This window comes from Chrysochloris asiatica, unplaced genomic scaffold (assembly GCF_000296735.1).
Source record: "Chrysochloris asiatica unplaced genomic scaffold, ChrAsi1.0 scaffold00049, whole genome shotgun sequence".
Taxonomy (NCBI): domain Eukaryota; kingdom Metazoa; phylum Chordata; class Mammalia; order Afrosoricida; family Chrysochloridae; genus Chrysochloris; species Chrysochloris asiatica.
In genome coordinates, this window is record NW_006408567.1 from 16,847,580 (window position 1) to 16,865,964 (window position 18,385).

Here is an 18,385-nt window from a genome sequence, read left to right on the forward strand (position 1 = left end):
GGAGGGGATAATAATCAATGTAATGAAACAAGCTATATGAATGGTTGAATGTGAAGCTGATGATGTGCCCTGTAAACTTTCACTCAATGCAAAATAAAAACATTTAATTAAAAACAAAACAAAAACTAAACAAGCAAAAAAGAAAATCACTAATTGGAGAAGCCCTTCACAACTATCAGATCTTCTAACATACTTTCTGTTTTGTTGGTTGACATGATGCCTCCCCTTCATCCTGAGCATAGGCCATGTATTTGTTAAGTGTCTGTTTTTTAGGCCTTAGCAGTGGCAGCATAGCGTGGCCCAGCATGCATGTGATCATGCTGAGCTCAGGAAAGCCTTCACCAAACTCTAGTAGTTTAGCTCACCATCACAATTTTGTCCCTCAACCTTTCAAGCTTGTTTTCATTTTTCAGTAGCCCTTGCAATTCGTTCAAGTACTTTCTCTAATGCCTTTAGGTCTCAGAGGTGGAGCTAGAGTGGCTCATCCAGGATATGGAAAAAGAAACTAAAAAATGGCAACAGGAGAAAAAAGAAGCCCAAGAAAGACTAAAAACACTGAAGAAGAAAGTCAAAAGGCTTCACAATGCCAGTGAAACGTAAGTAACAATTGAAAGGCAACAATTGCTCATTGTTTTTTCAGAAAAATATTTTAGGTTTTCTTTTTCTCGTTATTTTAACATATCTGATGATAACTCGTTTTCCAACTGTGTCAAGCAGTGTGAGAATCTACAGATAGTGTTTCTGATATTGCTTTCTCTCTGTTTTTAGCTCATTTAAAAACTCATCTATTGTAGAATTAGCTCACCTTAGATTTTTTTCTAACCATGTTTTGGGATAAAGTATATAAAAATGGAGGTAGCATGGGACTGAGAATTAGTAAAGGACTGGCTTCTTTCTAAGTCCTAACACTGCCCCTTACTGGGAACGCTACCCTTGACCCTCATTTTCCTTACCTGTAAAATGAGGCTTAGACAACAGCTAAGATTCTTTCTAGCACTAAGATTCTGTGATGATTGCCTAACTGGTAATTCTTTTCATCCGGAATCTTTAAAATATTGAAGTTTGTTCCTATAGTATGAAGGGTTTGGTAATACATACAGAATCTGGATTTAATTGCCAAGTGAGTTATATCTTAGTTATCTAGTGCTGCTATAACAGACTATCACAAGTGGGTGGCTTTAACAAACAGAAATTTATTTTCTCACACTTTAGGAGGCTAGAAGTCCAAATTCAGAGTGCCGGCTCTAGGGGAAGGCCTTCTCTCTGTGTTGTGTTGGCTCTGGGAGAAGGCCTTGATCTCTTTTCAGCATCTGTTCCTGGGTTCCTTGGAGACCTTCATATGGCAGCATCTGTCTTCCCCCATCTGTGCTTGCTTGCTTCTGTGCCTAATCTGCTCTTTTTATAACTCAAAAGGGATTGGCTTAAAACACATCCTACACTGATAAGGTCTCATCAGCATAACAGAAGAAGCCCCTATCCCCAAAAGGGATTACATTTATAGGTATAGGGGTTAGGATTTATACTTTTACCTGCTGCCCCCCCCCAATTCGTGTCTTTCCCACATACAAAACACATTCATCTATCACATCATCCCAAAAGTCTTACCCATTCTACCATCAACCCTGAATCCAAAATGTCATCTTCTGTATCATCTAAATCAAGTATGACTTGTGAATGTGTTCCATCTGTGAACCTGTGAAACCTACGAGTTAATCTGCTTCCAAACATTGAGGTAGGCACAAGATAGACATTTCCATTACAAATGGAAGAAATTAAAAGGAAAGAAGTGTTCATTGGCACCAAACAAGCCCAAATCCCAGCAGAGCAAATTACGTTAGCTCTAAGGCTTTAAAATAATCTTCTGCTCTTTGGGGCCATATGGGCTTATCCTCTAGACTTTGGGTAATGGCCATGGTATCCTGATTCTGGGTGGAAGCCAGACCCTTCAGTCCTGGGCATGGGCCCACCTGCATTCCAGGCGCAGAGGGACAGTAACTTTGTTCCCTTAGCTTTGTGTAGCCCCATTTTCCTAATCCATTTCAGGGCTACCCCACCCCATTTTCCTTGGGGTGCCTCCATCTCTTGGTCCTTGTGTATGGCAGTCCTACTCAGCTTTGGGTGACAGCGCCATCATCTTGGCCCAAACCTAAATGGCAGCCCATACTGTAGAACCAAGGTGGTGGAGAGATCTCTTTGAAACCTAGGAGGCAATTTTCCAACCCTTTGAATTGGTGGTGGTGGTGCCACCCTTTGAAATGAAGTCCTGGTCTTCATTTCTGTCTGCCATAGGCCCTTCCTCCGGCATTTCTACTAATCTCCAAACTGTTGCTACCTTCCTTTTCTTGGAAGACAACATATTCACAACCAAATCGCTCCAATGGCCCATTCATTTCCTGGCCAATTTCCAGAATTCCAGAAGGCAGTACTTTTCCTTCTTTTTTTACTGTCTCGACCCTTTTCTACTGCAGTGGTTGAATATAGACCCATCAGTAACAGGCTTAATCTCTTGAACAAAAGATTGAGTAGCCACACCATTGATGAGAGGTTTTATAAGACAGTTTTCCTTAGTTTGTACAACAGAGTTTTCCAAATCTTTAAAGTTCTGGTTTCATTTTTTATACGATTTATTTTTAAGTCTATTTCCTCCTGCATTTTACTGTAAGCAGTCAGGAGAAGCCATGCTTCCCATTTACGATCTTGCAGAGAAATCTATTGGGCCAAATATCCAAGTTCATCACTTAAAAATTCTACCTTTCATCAACATTTGACCATTATTCAAACAGTTCTTTGCCACTGCATAAAAAGCATCACCTTTCTCCAGTGTCTAATCACATGTTCATCATTTACCTTTAAAGCCTCCACAGAAGTTCATTTAACATCTACATTCCGAGCAGCATTCTGTTCAGCTCCCATCCCAGCCCCCAGTTCTTTTTTAGCCCACATCAGAATGGCCCTTAATTCTCTTTAGGCAAACTAGATACTTAATATGAAGTATATAAAAATTCTTTTATCATCACCCAATTCCAGAACTACTTCCACATTTCAGGTATCGATTAGAGCAGCATTCCACTCCCAGTACCACATTCTATCTTAGTCTCTTAGTGCTGCCATAACAGAAATACTTCTAAGTGGGTGGCATTAGCAAACAAATGTATTTTCCTCACAATTTAGAAGCCTGGAAGTCCAAATTCAGGGCACCAGTTCTAAGGGAAAGCTTTCTCTCTGTTGGCACTAGGGAAAAGGTCTTTGTATCTTTTCAGTGTCTGTTCCTGGGTTCCTTGGATATCTTCATGTGACAACATCTATCTCCCCTCATCTGTGTTTGCTTGCTTGTGTGGCTAATCTGCTCTTTTTATATCTTTCTTTCTGCACTGTTATTACCTCATTAGCATAACAAAGAAATCCCAGTACACAGATGGGATTTACATCCACAGGTACAGGGGTTAGGATTTACAACATATTGTTGGGGGTCACAGTTCATTCCATAACATGGACAGGTTTGCTTTATGATCTTCCATGATCCAGTCCTGACTCCCTCTCCGCTGAACAATGAGTGATACTTTGTGTGATTCCTCCACTGAACTGTATCTGTATCTGCTGCTGAAATTAACTACTGTTTTATTTACTCGTGATCCTGCCATCTGGACCCAGATCGTCTGGGCAGTTCTGCTGGTCTTACCAGTGGTCCCTCATTCACCTGGCGAGTTGGCTGGGGCTGGGCTCAGCCTGGATGCTGGGGTGGCTGTGCCTGTGCTTTTCTCCATGTGACCTCCAGACGTGACTTTTCTCTCTGTGGTCTCTTCATGTGGTCTCGAGCGTGGTGGTCAGCTTCTTTTGTGGTGGCTGTGGGCTCCCAAGAGTGTAGTCCTGCCAGGCCTTCTTAGGGTTCAGACCCAAAACTGAAACATCACTTCCGCCGTCTTGTCTTGTATAAAACAAGCTGTGGCTCAGACTCAGAAGGGGCGGGGGCTCTACAAAGGCATGGATAATGGAAGGAATGGTTCATCTGTGGCTACAGGAACACAATCAGTTTTCAAGGACATTGGTGGTTTTCCTTTTCACAGTGCCAGTTATCAGTTGACTTTAATTCTGTGTCTTGCCAGGATTACATTTGGGGAACTTTTTATTATGTTCTAAGTAGTTTCATTGATAGAACACAATTGGGAAACTACAGTGTCTGTAAAGCATTTAGCATTTGAGTTTGTACAGTCTTAATCATTTTAAGTTATTCCAGAATGCAGAGATTTATACTTAATTCATATTTTCTGTGTACGCAATACAGAAAAAAATTTTCTGTGCTAGCATCAAAATTAAACATACTGAGGAATGACCTTAGACGTTTTTTCACTTTCTTGAATGTATTTCTTTGCCTTTTTCTGTCACAATTTAACGGTAATCCATAGACTTCTCTGTGTTTGCTGCACTTTGGAAATAAATGCTTTACAGCTAAAATTTTACATTTAAATTCTTAAATCTTAAAACATTTTGGATCTCTTTCTTAGAGACGTGAAAATGATTTGAGGAGTGATTTTGTTTCAGTCCTCAGATCACACAGTGTTCATTAAGAAATTGGTAGGACCTAACGATTGGTGGGATGATGTGCAGCACAGAGAACTGTGACAGAAGATGGACATGGCATAAAAGAGAGTCACCCAGCATTGGGTGTTTAGAGGAGGGAGGAAGTGCTACAGTAGTAGTAAAATAGCATTTTAAACTCATTGGTAGGTTCCCAGCAATGAAAACTTGAGGCTTTTTTTTTTAATCAAGTAGAGATTCCAGGATAACATGGCTGAAGAGACAAAGCCAGTCTGGTACAGGGGGTTGCTTAAGAAACAAAGATTTACATACTTGTTTTGAAATGTTAAACAGAGTTTGTGTGTTTTTAAGTGGACTTAAGTTCTATTTTGAAAGACTAGAATGCTATTTTTAGTTTGGGAACCACTGGTTATGCCATTGAAAGTTCCCATGATGCCTATATTTGCTTGTCTCGAGTTGTAACCATCTTGAGACACGTTCCATGCAGAGGGCTGGAATAGGATGGTTTACACTGTATGCATGTGTCTTAGAGGGAAGAGAAAGGTGGTGTGTCCTCCAGGTGTAAGGGAATTTTGCATGTATATTCCGAGGAAATGACCCGAAATTCTTTGCCTATTTAGACAGTACTAGAAATGAAGCAAAATGTAGAAACGTATAAAGCATTTAAGAATTGTTTGCATGGATAATGGGTGGAATTCACTGTGGGGTCGTGTTTGGAAACCATCTTTGAAATTTAATTAAAATTTGGTGATTATGGTTTTATAGGTGTGCCCAGAAAAATGATGAAAAGGATGAGGAACATGGATTACATCTGGATGAGTCCCTTGAAATCAGGCAAATTAAGCTTAAATTAATCTTTAATATCTTACTATACTTTTAATACCATAGGCACAAGGCTTCTAGATATATAAATACACTAGGCTTCTAGATATATAAATATATTGCTGCTTTTCTGTTAACTTTAAATAATTATGTGGGCAAGTTTCTATTTTCTTTAAATATCTTTCTATTTTGTGAGATTCCTGTTTTTATTTCAGTCTCGGTATAAAAAATCCTGAGCTACTTATTGTCTATATTACTCCTTTTTATTTTTTCTTAAATTAACTTCAATCTAAAATGTGTTTTAAAAACTTTTTCTTCTGTGTTACTTGAAAGAAAAATTTTACTCTACAATTAATACTGATAGTTTGTCTCATCATGCTGTTCTACTATTACAGGTTCATTAAAGAATTTTTGTTATGAACCTATAATAAGTTTCTGTTCAAACTTTGCCAATAACATGTTTTCATATACTGGTAACCAGTATATTCAGTATTAAACAGTTGTATTTTTTTTTTTTTCTCACTATTATCCCATGTATACAATTTCCAGGGAGGGAACCCCTGGCTGGCACATATAGCTAAGTGGTCAAGTGCTAGCCAGAAGTTTGGTGGTTCACCCAGAGGCACCTCGGAAGATAGACCTGGTGATCTGCTCCCAAGAGGCCCTGAAACTATGGAGCAGTTCTACTCTGCACACATGGAGTCTCCCATGAGTCAGAATTGACTCGGGGACAACTAACAGTAACAACATACACATTTCCATTCACTTCACGGCCCATGGCCGCCTTTTTTAACCACCCCTCTATCGAACATTTTGTTTTATTTTGTATTTTAGTTTTTTCTAAAAGTGTTGTTATGAACATAGAAATTAATTTCCTCCTTTGGATTATTTCTTTGTAGTATGCGTCAAAAAGAATTACTGGGTTAAAGGAGGGAGGATTGTTTTATAAAGTTTGATGACGTAGTCAGAGCACATTCTACCACCCTTACAAAGACGTGAACTAGTACTGATCCTCTCCTGTGTCTCAGCATTACCCACCAGATACTTTCTTCCTCTGATGGCTACTAGAGCAAAGAGCACCCGTGGTTCTGTGTGCTGTGTGGTCCAATACTAGGCATGGAGTTACTCTACCAGATGTTATGTAAGGCATTTGGGGGCATGATTCCAAAGCTGACCTGGCTTCAGCCTTTATAATCTCATGGTTGAATTGTTTTTAAGAAAGTTTTTCCTTTTTCTTTAATATTTTCAGAAACACATTTGCAAATGAGAAAGTGAAATTGGAAGAAAGCATAAAGAAAAGGAAAGAAGATTATGAAGCAGTCCGTGAACGATTCATGGATGCAGAGGTGAGTCCCAGGCTGAGGTGCTCATGGCATTGGGATCTGACAGGGCTGCGGGATGTCATTTGTTTGCTGTTGTGTGTTTTTCATTACTCTGGAGACATCACAGCAATACCAAAGATTGTGCAGGGCAAGAACTATACTTTCACCTGTAACCTGGCCTCCCTCAAACCACTTCTTTTGCTTGTATCATTTTGAAGTCCCTGGATGTGGGAAATGGCTAAGCGCTCAGCTGCTGGCTAGCAGTTTGAACTCCCCACAATCACCTTAGAAGACAGGCCTTGAACAGTCTCCTTCTAAAACGTCACAACTTTGAAAAGGCTGCAGAGCAGTTCTACTCTGTACACTTGAGTTAGAATCATCTTGACAGCAACTAACCACATACTTTTTTTTAGTTTATATCCTCACTTATGTGTGAACTAGATGTACTATTGAGTGTACATCCAATTTCCCTACCCACTTTCCTTACTTACCATTAGAATTTAAATATTTCCCATGCTGTACACTTATTGAAGCTGTTGTTGTTCTTAAGTGCTGTCAAGTTGGTTCCAACTCATAGTGAACCTTTGTAGGGTTTCCAAGGAGCAGCTGGGTATGTTAGGCCCCCTAGTGGCCTAATTCAGTAGGAGACCCCAAAAAGATCATCAGGACTCGAGTTCGATGCAAAAGCAAGAGGTTTATTTACCAACGCGCTGGGGTCCACCTTCACAGACTCCTAAAACCAGGAGACAAAGGTGACATTTGCCAACGCGCTGGAGTCCACCCTCACATAGACTCTTGAAAACAGGAGTTGAGGGCGATCCCGACTCACTATACACACAAGTTTTTATAGGGTTTCAGGGGGCATAATTGCACAGTACCATAGATACAGTTTTTGATTGGTTAACAATTGGCAAAGTATGAGATGTTACAGTTTAATTGGTCAGTGCTGGTGGTCTTTGTTCTTAGGCTAGGGCAAAGGAAAACATCTGGCTTCTGGCCTTGGGTTGTTCTGTCTATTACTTATCTATGGCTCGCTGTTGCTAGGGGTAAAAGGATATTCTAAGGCAGCATGAGCTGATTTAGCACGTTCCTGGAACAGGAGGACGTGTTCAGGCTAATGTACAGAATGGAGATTGACCTTGTCTCTGGAGGGAACTAAAAACTGAGGCCTAGTCTATTTAAAGTGCTTCTTGAAGCCTGACTAAAGTTTGGTCAAGTAGCTAGGCAAAATCAGTTAGGGCCTTACAGGTACATGTTGAATGGCTCCATCCTATTCAACAAATCATGCACTATGATGTAGCTAACCATAAAACAGTGTTCTCAATACCTGAAAAGGAAATTTTAAAAATTTCTTGTTAAGACTACATACACTCCACTCTCCTGTACCCACCCCCAAGAAAGAAATACCTATGTCAGTTTACTATTTGAGAAACTACAGAGTCAAAAATCAAAATAGTGAAGTCTAGATATATTATAATTACACGTATTTAGTCCTTGCAAAATGGTTGTCTATTCTAATTGAGAAATAAATATTTGTGTCTTGAGTATACTGAGAAAATAAGATTAGTTTATGCAGTTCCATAAAACACGAAGCTTTTCTGTTGCTGTCAGTTCATAATTGAAGATTGACTATACAGCTGCTTCTGAGGAGTGAAAGGACAAAAATAGCCCAAGAGCCTGTCTTAGTGTCTTAGTGCTGTGATAACAAATACCACAAGTGGGTAGCTTTAATGAATAGAGATTCATTTTCTCACAATTTATGAGGCTAGAAGTCCATCCAAATTCAAAACCCAAACTCTGGAGGAAGGTGTTCTCTATCCACTCTGGGAGGAAACCCTGTGTCTTAATTATCCAGTTCTGCTGTAACAGAAATACCACAAATGGGTGCCTTTACAAACAAATTTATTTTCTCGAAGTTAGGAGGCTAGAAGTTATATTCAGAACACCGGTTTCAAGGGAAGGCTTTCTTTTTGGGTTGGCTCTGGAAGGAAAAGTTCTTGTCTCTTCAGCCTCTGCCTCTTGGCTCCTTGAGGGTCTCCATCTGTCTTGGAATCTCTCTTACCCCATCTCTGCTCACTCACTTCCTAATTTCCTTTATGTCTCAAAAGAGATTGACTCAAGCCATGCCCTACACTAATCCTGTCTCATTAACAGACCAAAGACAACCTATAGCTAGAGACATAGAAGTTAGGATTTACAGCTCATTGTTTTGGGGGAACATAGTTTAGTCCATTACATTTCACCATTTGGCCCCCAAAATGCATGTTCTTGCCATCACATAGTCCCAAAAGTCTTAATTCCAAACCCAAAATCTCATTTTATGAATCATCTTAGTCAGATACGGGTGAGACTTTAGACATGTTCCATCCAGGGACAGAATTCTTCATCTATGAACCTATGAAACCTAGATTGTAAATTTTCTGTTTGCAAAGTAGAGTGGTCGAACAGGCACAGGTATAGACTTCTCCATTACAAATGGGAGAAATTGGAGGGAAAGAAGGGATAGCAGTTACCAAACAAGTCCAAAGCCCAGGAGAACAATTCACATTAGCGCTCAGGCTCGAAAATAATCCTCTGTTCTTCAGGACATGTGGACAATGGCCCTGTCCTCTGGGTATTGGTCATACCATCTGGATTCTAGGTGGAGACCCCTCAGCCCTAGACTTCAGCTCCACTTTCCATGCCCACTGGAATGGCAACTTTGCTCCCTCCAAATTAGGTGTTCCAATTCTTCTAGCCCATTTGAGTAACAACCATACCCCTTTGGCCCTAGGAGACCCTATTTTTGGGCATGATAGCCTCGGCCTCTCAAGTTTGGAATGTGGCCCCTTCCCCATGGCACACCTTAACGGCAGCCAGAAATGAGTTGACAAAGATCCTTCGACCTTTACGAAGCTCTGGTTCCACCCTTTGAGTTACAGGAGACCGTAGCCCCACCCTTTGAAGCCACGGTGGCCCTGCTTCCCACACTCCTTCTACAGGTTCTGCTAATCTCCACATTGCTCTAGGGTTGGCCCTTTTGTTTTCTTAGAGGACAAAAAAATGTAGCTCCTTTGTTCTATTGCCTACCTATGTAATTCTAAGAGCTAGAAAAGTACCCTTTCATTTTTTTCTCTATCCTCTTCAGTCTAAGCTGATAGATTTTCTGCTGTGGTAGTTGGTTAGGGTTAATCTTTTTAACAAAAGATTATATAGCCATGTTCTTGATGAACCTTCTAGGACACATATCCTTAGTTTGTACAACAGAAGTTTTCAGATCTTTCAAATTCTGTTTCCATTTTGCACAGTTCATTTTTAAGTCTATCTCTTTCACATTTTACTGTAAGCAGCAAGGGGAAACCACAACCCCTTTAAGATCTTGCTTGGAAATCTCCTCAACCAAATATCCACACTTATCCGTTACAAGTTGTAACTTTCCATTAAACATTTGAACATAATTCATACAAATTCTTTGCCACAGCATAAAAGTTCACACTTTTTCCAATTTTCAATCATGTATTTTATGTTAAGATCCCATTAAAAGTTCAGCTGGAGTCCTGGTGTGGTGTTACAGCAATGCACTGGGCTGCAAGGTCGTTTTGAACCACAAGGCAGCCGTTCCTCAGAAAACCTACACAGGGTCTCTATGGGTCGTAACTGACTTGACGTCACTTAGCAAAAAGCATATCTAATGATGACCACATTTCTAGCAACAACCTTCATGCGTCTCTCTTTCCCAATCTCTGCTTGCTTTTTTTTTTTTTTTTTTTCAATGTTTTATTGTGAATTATACGATAGTTTACATGGGAGAACTTTAGTTTTACATTCATTCCATCTTATATCATCTCACTGCCATGGTTCCAATCCCCTCCATGCATCATCAACCACCCAAAGGGTATATCCCAGAAACCCGCCCCTACACATCCCCCTCCTCCTCCCAGTTTTTGGCCCACAATTCCTTTCCCTCTCTGGGTCCAAGGTCCCCAGTCGCTTCATCACTCCACATCATCATCTCTGTTTCTATCTCAGGCATCTCTGTTTCTCTGGGTAGGGTCCCGCTCTGGGCTCTTCTCCGTTGATGGTCCCAGAGGCCTCCGCTCCTATCCTGGAGAATTAATTACTTCCTTCCTTGTTTAAAAAAGTTCCACCTTTGCATTTCCTACCCTCATACTCCGTCCTGATAAGTATTATTCACTACAGTATCACGAGTTACCCATCTGTATCTCCTTTCATCAGCTCCGCCCAGACAGATTGAATAGTACCTACTGGAGATTCTGCCTTCTGCCATGCTCCCTAGCACCAGGTTCCCTCTTGAAAGCTTGTAAGCCAGTCACTTCTTTCCTTTGTAGTTCCCCTCTCCCCATTTGAGTATCCAATGTCCAATCTGCCCTTCTCCATCCACTCTGTGTGGGGGTGTGTGTGTGTGAATGTTTCTTGCTGTGTGGACTTGTTCCCTCTTTTGAGTCGCTGCTCCGTAAGTATAGGTCAAGTTCATCAGACCGTATCAGCTCACTCTTTTTTTTTTTTCCCAATCTTCTTTCCTCTCCTGATTGAGCTCCGATCATCCAGTCATCCGGTCCAGGTCACGTGGGTATCATCTGCAAGTGTGGGCGCTCCTGTGTATATGTCCTCTCTTCCCGTCAGCCGGTAGCTCCACTCTCCTCTCGAGTCCTCCGTGGCCACGCCACTGACTCTGGGCCCAAGAGTCCCCAGGCTTCTTCACACTGCTTGCCAACCAGGTCCCCAACTGGGTGCACAGAAGTCCATTTCTGCTTGCTTATTTAATCTCTTTCACACCTGGGAAAAAGTAAAAAACACATGGCTCCATCCATCCCCAGTAGCAAACTACTTAGCTTGGCTGAATAATTCATTGCATTGACCACTCAAAACTTAGACATCATACTCACAGTTAGGGGTTTATTAGAGAACTTAACAGGTTACAATTCAGAGTCAGAAATGTTCAGGGCACAGTTCTTCCAGTCAGGCCATCCTCTCCTCAGCCATGCCCATAGACAAGCCTCTCTTTCTGCCTTGGCAGTGTTACAAAGCCCTTTTAGGGCTGCTGATAAATACCCACAGGGCACACCACTCCACTGTAAGCTTCAGCCGAAACAAACCTAGATCCCAAATCAAGTATCTAGAACCACTCTACCCTGTGAGCAAGTCTCCTATCCAAAGTCACTCAGCTTTCCTTGCCTCTATTGCTCTGTCTTTTACTGACTTTTGGTTCTCCTGTTGGTGCTCTGCCACTCCTCCATTGTCACAACTTTCTGTCCTTGAGTTCAATGTGCAGGGATCTCTGGATCCAAAGGATGTGCTCCACTCCTGGCTCTTCTTTGATGGTAGTTGTGAAGTGCCGTCGAGTTTGTTCCAACCTATAGCGACCCTGTATAGGTTTTCCGAGAGCAGCTGGTGACCTTGAACCACCAATCTTGCAATTCAAACGGCTTTGCAGTCTGACACATTAGCCCACAGCACCACACCAGGACTCCTTGATGGTAGTGAGATCCCACAATTCCTGCTTCTGAGATGGCATGTTTAAAATAGTTTTAAGTTGTTACTATCACAATTAATTGTGTTAACCATCAGAGTTGAAGGAGCTCGGGTCGTGTAGTGGTTATGAATTGGGCTGCCAACCTCAGGGTCAGCAGTTCGAAACTACCAGCAGCTCTGCGGGAGAAGATGAAGCTTTCTGCTCTCATAAAGATATACAGCCTCGGAAACCCTGTGCAGGGTCACTATGAGTCGGAACTGACTCCATGGCACATAACAACAACAACAGTTGAATCATATCATCCTATCAGCATCTTTTCCCACCTTTTCTTACCCAGACTCCTCAGCAAAAAGTTGTTTGGTTGGAATTACAAACACTATGGATAGAGGAGCTTGATGAAGTAGTACCAATACTCTGGGGTATTCACCCACACCTGTTCTGCCTGAAGGGTCCTGCCAAGGTGACTGACATCTGTGTTAAAACCAGGCCCTTCTACATTTCCTACACTGATTCTCACATTGTGCTTTAGTTAATGTTTTCTGAAAACATTCCCCAGAGGCTTCTGAAGCTGAGAACAAGTATGTTGTTGTTAAGTGCCATGGAGTCAGTTCTGACCCATAGCAACCCTGTATAAGATTTACTAGGTGCAGCTGGTGAGCTTGAACCACCGACCTTGCGGTTCAAACCAACTTTACAGTCCAGCGCATTAACTCACAGCACCACACCAGGATAACGAGAACAAGTGTACTGTTGGACTTTGCAATAGGGAGCAGCCTCGTGGTCATTCTGTGGTTCCTCTGCTTTCATTATCCCAGGGCAGGACCCTAGACACAGGCAGAAAATCACAGGTATTTCTCTCATCTGCGAAAAGCATAAATTGAAGGTACATATTTTTAGTGTCTTTTTTTTTTCCTAATTTCAAATTCAATTATTTTAATTAATGTTTCACCTGGACAAAATGACAATGTAATCAAGTTCTGGTAATTGTCATCATATGTCATTTAGGGAGAAGTCTGAAACTAGTTTAGAACATTTAAATTTTAACTTTAAGGAGCTCTCTGGATAGCTTAATGGTTAGGTACTCTGGTGCTAAACAAAAAGTTGGTGGTTCAAATCAACCCAGCGGCTCTAAGAGAGAACAGCCTAGTCATTGGCTCCCATGAAGATTGTTGTTGTTGTTGTTATGTGCCATGGAGTCGGTTCCGACTCACAGCGACCCTGTACAGGGTTTGTGAGGTTGTAAATCTTAATGGGAGCATAAAGCCTCATCTTTCTCCTGCGGAACAGCTGGTAGGTTTGAACTGCTAATCCTGAGGCTAACAGCCCTGTTTTGGAAGAAGTGCAGCCAGAGTGCTCCTTGGAGGCCAGGATGGCTAAGCTTCGTCTCTCCTACTTTGGACATGTAGTCCGGAGGAAACAATCGTTGGAGAAGGATGTCATGCTGGGTAGGGTGGAGGGTCAGAGAAAAAGAGGAAGACCTCCAACGAGATGGATTGGCCAGGTGGCATCATTGATGGACTCGGGGGTGGCAGCGTTGGTGAGGTTGGCCCAGGATCGAGCATTGTTTCGTTCTGCTGTGCATGGGGTCGCTATGAGTCGGTTCCGACTCGATGGCACCTGACAACAACAACAACAATGCTACCAGAGCAGCTTATAGAGTCCTAGGGGACAATTCTGTCCTGTCACATAGGGTCATTATGAGTCGAAACTGACTTGACAGTAACCACCACCAACAACCTTTAACATCATTTTTGTTTCTTGCTTTTAAAATACTTTAAAATGTTCTCTAATGGCAGGTATCTGTGCTTGTTTGCTGGAAGGAGCTCTTCGTTTGGAAATTACAGGTCATTAAATCACAAGGAGAAGACTACGTGAAGTGCCTGAAAAGCAGGCGCAGGTACAATGCCACCCATGTGTGTCTTTCCTAGTGTGTCCTTTAGTAAATAAAAGTTGTTACTAAGCCCAGAAAAACCATTTTCTATTAGATAGGACCATTTAAATAGTTGATACTGCTCAGTGGTAGAAAAATCAGAACAAACAAAAATGATCAGAATTACCCCTAATTCTGAATGAAGAGATAATTCACTAATATTTTGGAATAAGCTCATTAAATTTTATTAGAAAGAACAAAAATCTATAAATGTTCCTATATTTTTCACTGACTCACATAAAAGAAAAATCCTTTGATATGAATGATGACATTTCTCCAACCTAATTTTGAAAGGTTAAGTTGATCCCAGCATACAGAATGTGCCATGATTTATGAACTACCACTGGAGAAGGGATAGTTTGGTGGTTTGCAAATTTTTGTGAATATTAACTGCCCTGCACTGAATACAGTCTTATAGCTAAATTCCTGTGCACAGTAGAGTTTCTGTACAATAAAAAGTGAGATCAGTTTTAAGCTTTTGTAAACATTTTGCTAAGTTGTTTTCCATAGTAACTATTACTTAGGTAGCATAATGGTTATGAGTTGGGCTGCTATTCTCCAGGTCAGTAGTTTGAAACTACTAGCCATTCGTGGGAGAAAGATGAAGCTTTCTGCTTCTGTAAAAATTTATAGCTTTGGAAACCCTGTGTAGGGTCACTGTGAGTCAGAACCGACTCCACGGCACACTACCACCACCAATCTTAATGGCAGAGTATGAGACTTGCTAAGAAGGATGTTCATATATGCTATATATATATTTTTTAATGCTACATAATCTTTACCTGGTTTTGTTTGGTTTGTTTTTTAGAATAAGGTTTACTTCAGGCCCCTAGAGGATCTTCTTCAGTCTAGCGTTTAACATTGTTTTACATGTGACTTAATATTTTTCTTGTGTTCCTTTTATTATGTTCTACCGCAGAGGTTTTGTTTTTTTAATCCCAGGGTTTTCCTCTTTCTGTGCCTTTTGATTCAAATTTCAGACCGTGATGCCACCAGTGTGGTAAACTGACAGATGAGTGGTGTCATGTTGTGGTGGCTTGTTGCTGTGATGCTGGAAGCTAGGCCACTAGCATTTTAAATACCAGCAGGATTTCACATGACAGACAGGTTTCAGCAGGACTTTCAGATGAAGACACACTAGGAGGAATGAGAGGCGGACTACTTCTGAATGTTTAGCCTCTAAATACCTTACAAATGGCAACTGAACGTTGTCAAATATAGTCAGAAGATGAATGAGCCCCTCAGCTTGGAAGGCACTCAAACTATGTCTGAGGAAGAGCTGCTTCCTCAGACTAGAGTTAACTATAATGATGTTAATGGAGCAAAGCTTTCAGGATCTTCATTTGCTGATGGGGCACAATTCCAAATGAGAAGAAACAGCTGCAAACATCTATTAATAATTGGAACATGGGATATACAAAGTATGAATCTAGGAAAATTGAAGGTGTTAAAGATGAAATGAAACACATAAAGATGGATAATCTTTGCATTAGTGAGCTGATATGTATTGGTATTAGCCAGTTTGAATCTGACAATCCTATGGTTTACTATGTCAAAAACATCAAATTGAAAAGGAATGGCATCACAATCCTCATTAAAAAGAACATTCCAAGATCTGTCTTGAAATATAGTGCTGCCTATTATAGGGTAGTATCAAATGCCTATAAAGAAGACCTGTTGTTACTACTATTGTTCATATTTATATACCAAACACTAAAGCCAATAATGATGAAATTGATGAATTATACTAACTTGCTTGGAGTCTTGGTGTGGCTCTGTGGGTTAATGTGCCAGACTGCAAAGCTGTTTGAACTGCAAGGTCGGCAGTTGAGCTCACCAACTGCTATTCGGGAACCCTGTACAGGGTCGCTATGGGTCAGAACTGACTCGATAGCACTTAACAACAATCAACTTGCTCAGTCTAAAAATGATCAAGCATGCAATCGAGATGTATTAGTAATTAGTGGTGATAGGAATGCAAAGGTAGGAAACAAAGAGGGAGGATCCATAGTTGGAAAATACAGCTTTGGTGATGGAAATGCTGCTGGAGATCGCATGACAGAATTTTGCAAGACCAGCAACTTATTCATTGCAAATACCTTTTTAAAACAACAAAGAAAGTGATTATACACATGGACCTTACCAGATGGAATACACAGAAATTAAATTGACTACATGTGTGGGAAGAGAAGCTAGAAAAGCTCAATATCATCAGCAAAACAAGGCCAGGGCAACTGCTCATGTGCAAGTTCACGCTGAAGCTGAAGAAAACTAAAATAAGAGTCCACATGACTTTGACTATGTTGTTATTAAGTGCTGCCCAGTTGGTTCCAACTCAGAGTGACCCTGTATAGGCTTAACGAGTGGTTGGTGATTTGAACTTCTGACCTTGTGGCTTGCAATCCAGTGCTTATCCTATAGTGCCACATCATCTTGAGTATACCCCACCTAAATTTAGAGACTATCTTAAGAAGAGATTTGATATATTAGATACTAATGACTGAAGACCAGAAGAGTTGTGGGATGGTTTCAAGAACAGCATTCAGAAGTAAAGCAAAAGGTCATTAAAAAGACAAAAATGGTTGTCAGAAGAGACACTGAAACTTGCTGTTGAGCGTATTGAAGGTAAAGTGAATGGAAAAACTGAGGAGGTAAAAAAGCTAAATAGAAATTTTCAAAAGGCGGGGCAAGGATTGCATGGAGGGGATTGTAACCATGGCAATGAGACGATATACGATAGAATGAATGTAAAACTAATGTTCTCCCATGTAAACGACCACATAATTCACAATAAAACATTTAAGAAAAAGGAAAAAAAACAAAAGGCAGCTCAGCGTATAAGACAGAGTCAAGTATTATGGTGAAATGTGCAAAGACTTGGAGTTAGAAAACCAAAGGGGAAGAACATGCTCAGCATTTCTCAGTCTAAAAGAACTGAAGACAAAAATTCAAGTCTTAGGTTGTAATATTGAAGAATTCTATGGATAAAGTATTGAATGAGGCTGGAAACATCAAAAGAAGATGGAATATACAGAGCCACTGTACCAAAAAGAAAGGGTCCATGTTCAGTCATTTCAAGAACCAATGATAGATACAGAAGCAAGAAGCCCAAGCTGCACTGAAGGCTTTGGCTTGGCATAAAAAAAGTTTCCAGGAATTGGCAGAATACAAATCTTTCAACAAACTGATGAAGCATTGGAAGCACTCATTCATCTATGCCTACAATTTTGGCGTATTGATTGGAAGAGATCCATATTTGTACTCATTCCAAAGAGAGGTGACTCAGCAGAATTCAGAAATCATGGAACAGTATCACTAATGTCACATGCAAGTAAAATTTTGTTAAAGACAATTCAAAAGCAATACACAGAGAACTGCCAGAAGTCCTAGCCGGATTCAGAAGAAGGTGTGAAACTAGGGATACCATTGCTGACATTATGTGGATCTTGGCTAAAAGTAGAGGATACCAGAAAGATGTTTACTTGTACTTTACTGAACTATGAACATGCCTTTGACTGTGTGGCTTATGACACCCTGTGGATAACATTGCAAAAGTGGGAATTCCGGAGCACTTAAACTGTATTCATAAGGAACCAGTACAGAGACCAAGAGGCAGTCATTAGAACAGAACAAAGGATACTGAATGGTTTAAAATAAGGAAAAGTGTGCACCAGGTTTGTATCATTTCATCATATTTATTCAATCTGTATGCTGAGCAAATAATTCAAGAAGCTGGAGTATATGAAGAACATGGTATCAGGATTGGAGGAAGGCTCATTAACAGTCTGTGATCTGCAGATGATACAACTTTGTTTGCTGGAAGTGAAGTAGACTTAAAATACTGATGAAGATCAGGGAGTACAGCCTTTAGTATAGATTGTACCTCAGTGTATACAAACAAAAATTCTCACTGGATCAATAAATAACGTCATGATTAATGGAGAAAAGATAGAAGGTTGTTCAAGACTTCATTTGCTTGGATCAACCATCAACACCAATGGAGGCAACAGTCAAGAAATCAAATGACATACTGCATTAGGCAAACCTGCACTCGACCTTTTTAAAGTGTTCAAGAGCAAATGTATCCGTTTGAGGAGTAAGGTGAGCCTAACCCAAGCCATGGTATTTTCAACCACCTCAGATGCATGTGAAAGTTGGACAGTGAATAAGGAAAGACCATAGGAGAATTGATGTATTTGAATTACTGTGTTGGGAGAAAAATATTAAAAGTACCACAGACTGCTAGAACAACAAACAAATCTGTCTGGGAAAAAGTGCAGCCAGAATGCTTCTTAGAAGCAA

The 18,385-nt window shown here is 40.6% G+C and overlaps 1 protein-coding gene across 1 annotated transcript in view; it reads left to right on the forward strand.

Annotated features, from left to right (window-relative positions):
• TTC3 (tetratricopeptide repeat domain 3) overlaps positions 1 to 18,385 on the forward strand; it is a 136,018-nt gene that overhangs the window by 104,461 nt on the left and 13,172 nt on the right. Inside the window, 4 exon segments of the mRNA XM_006862609.1 lie at positions 457 to 596; positions 5,302 to 5,370; positions 6,608 to 6,704; positions 13,950 to 14,050. Of these exon segments, the coding sequence (XP_006862671.1) occupies positions 457 to 596; positions 5,302 to 5,370; positions 6,608 to 6,704; positions 13,950 to 14,050 (407 nt within the window).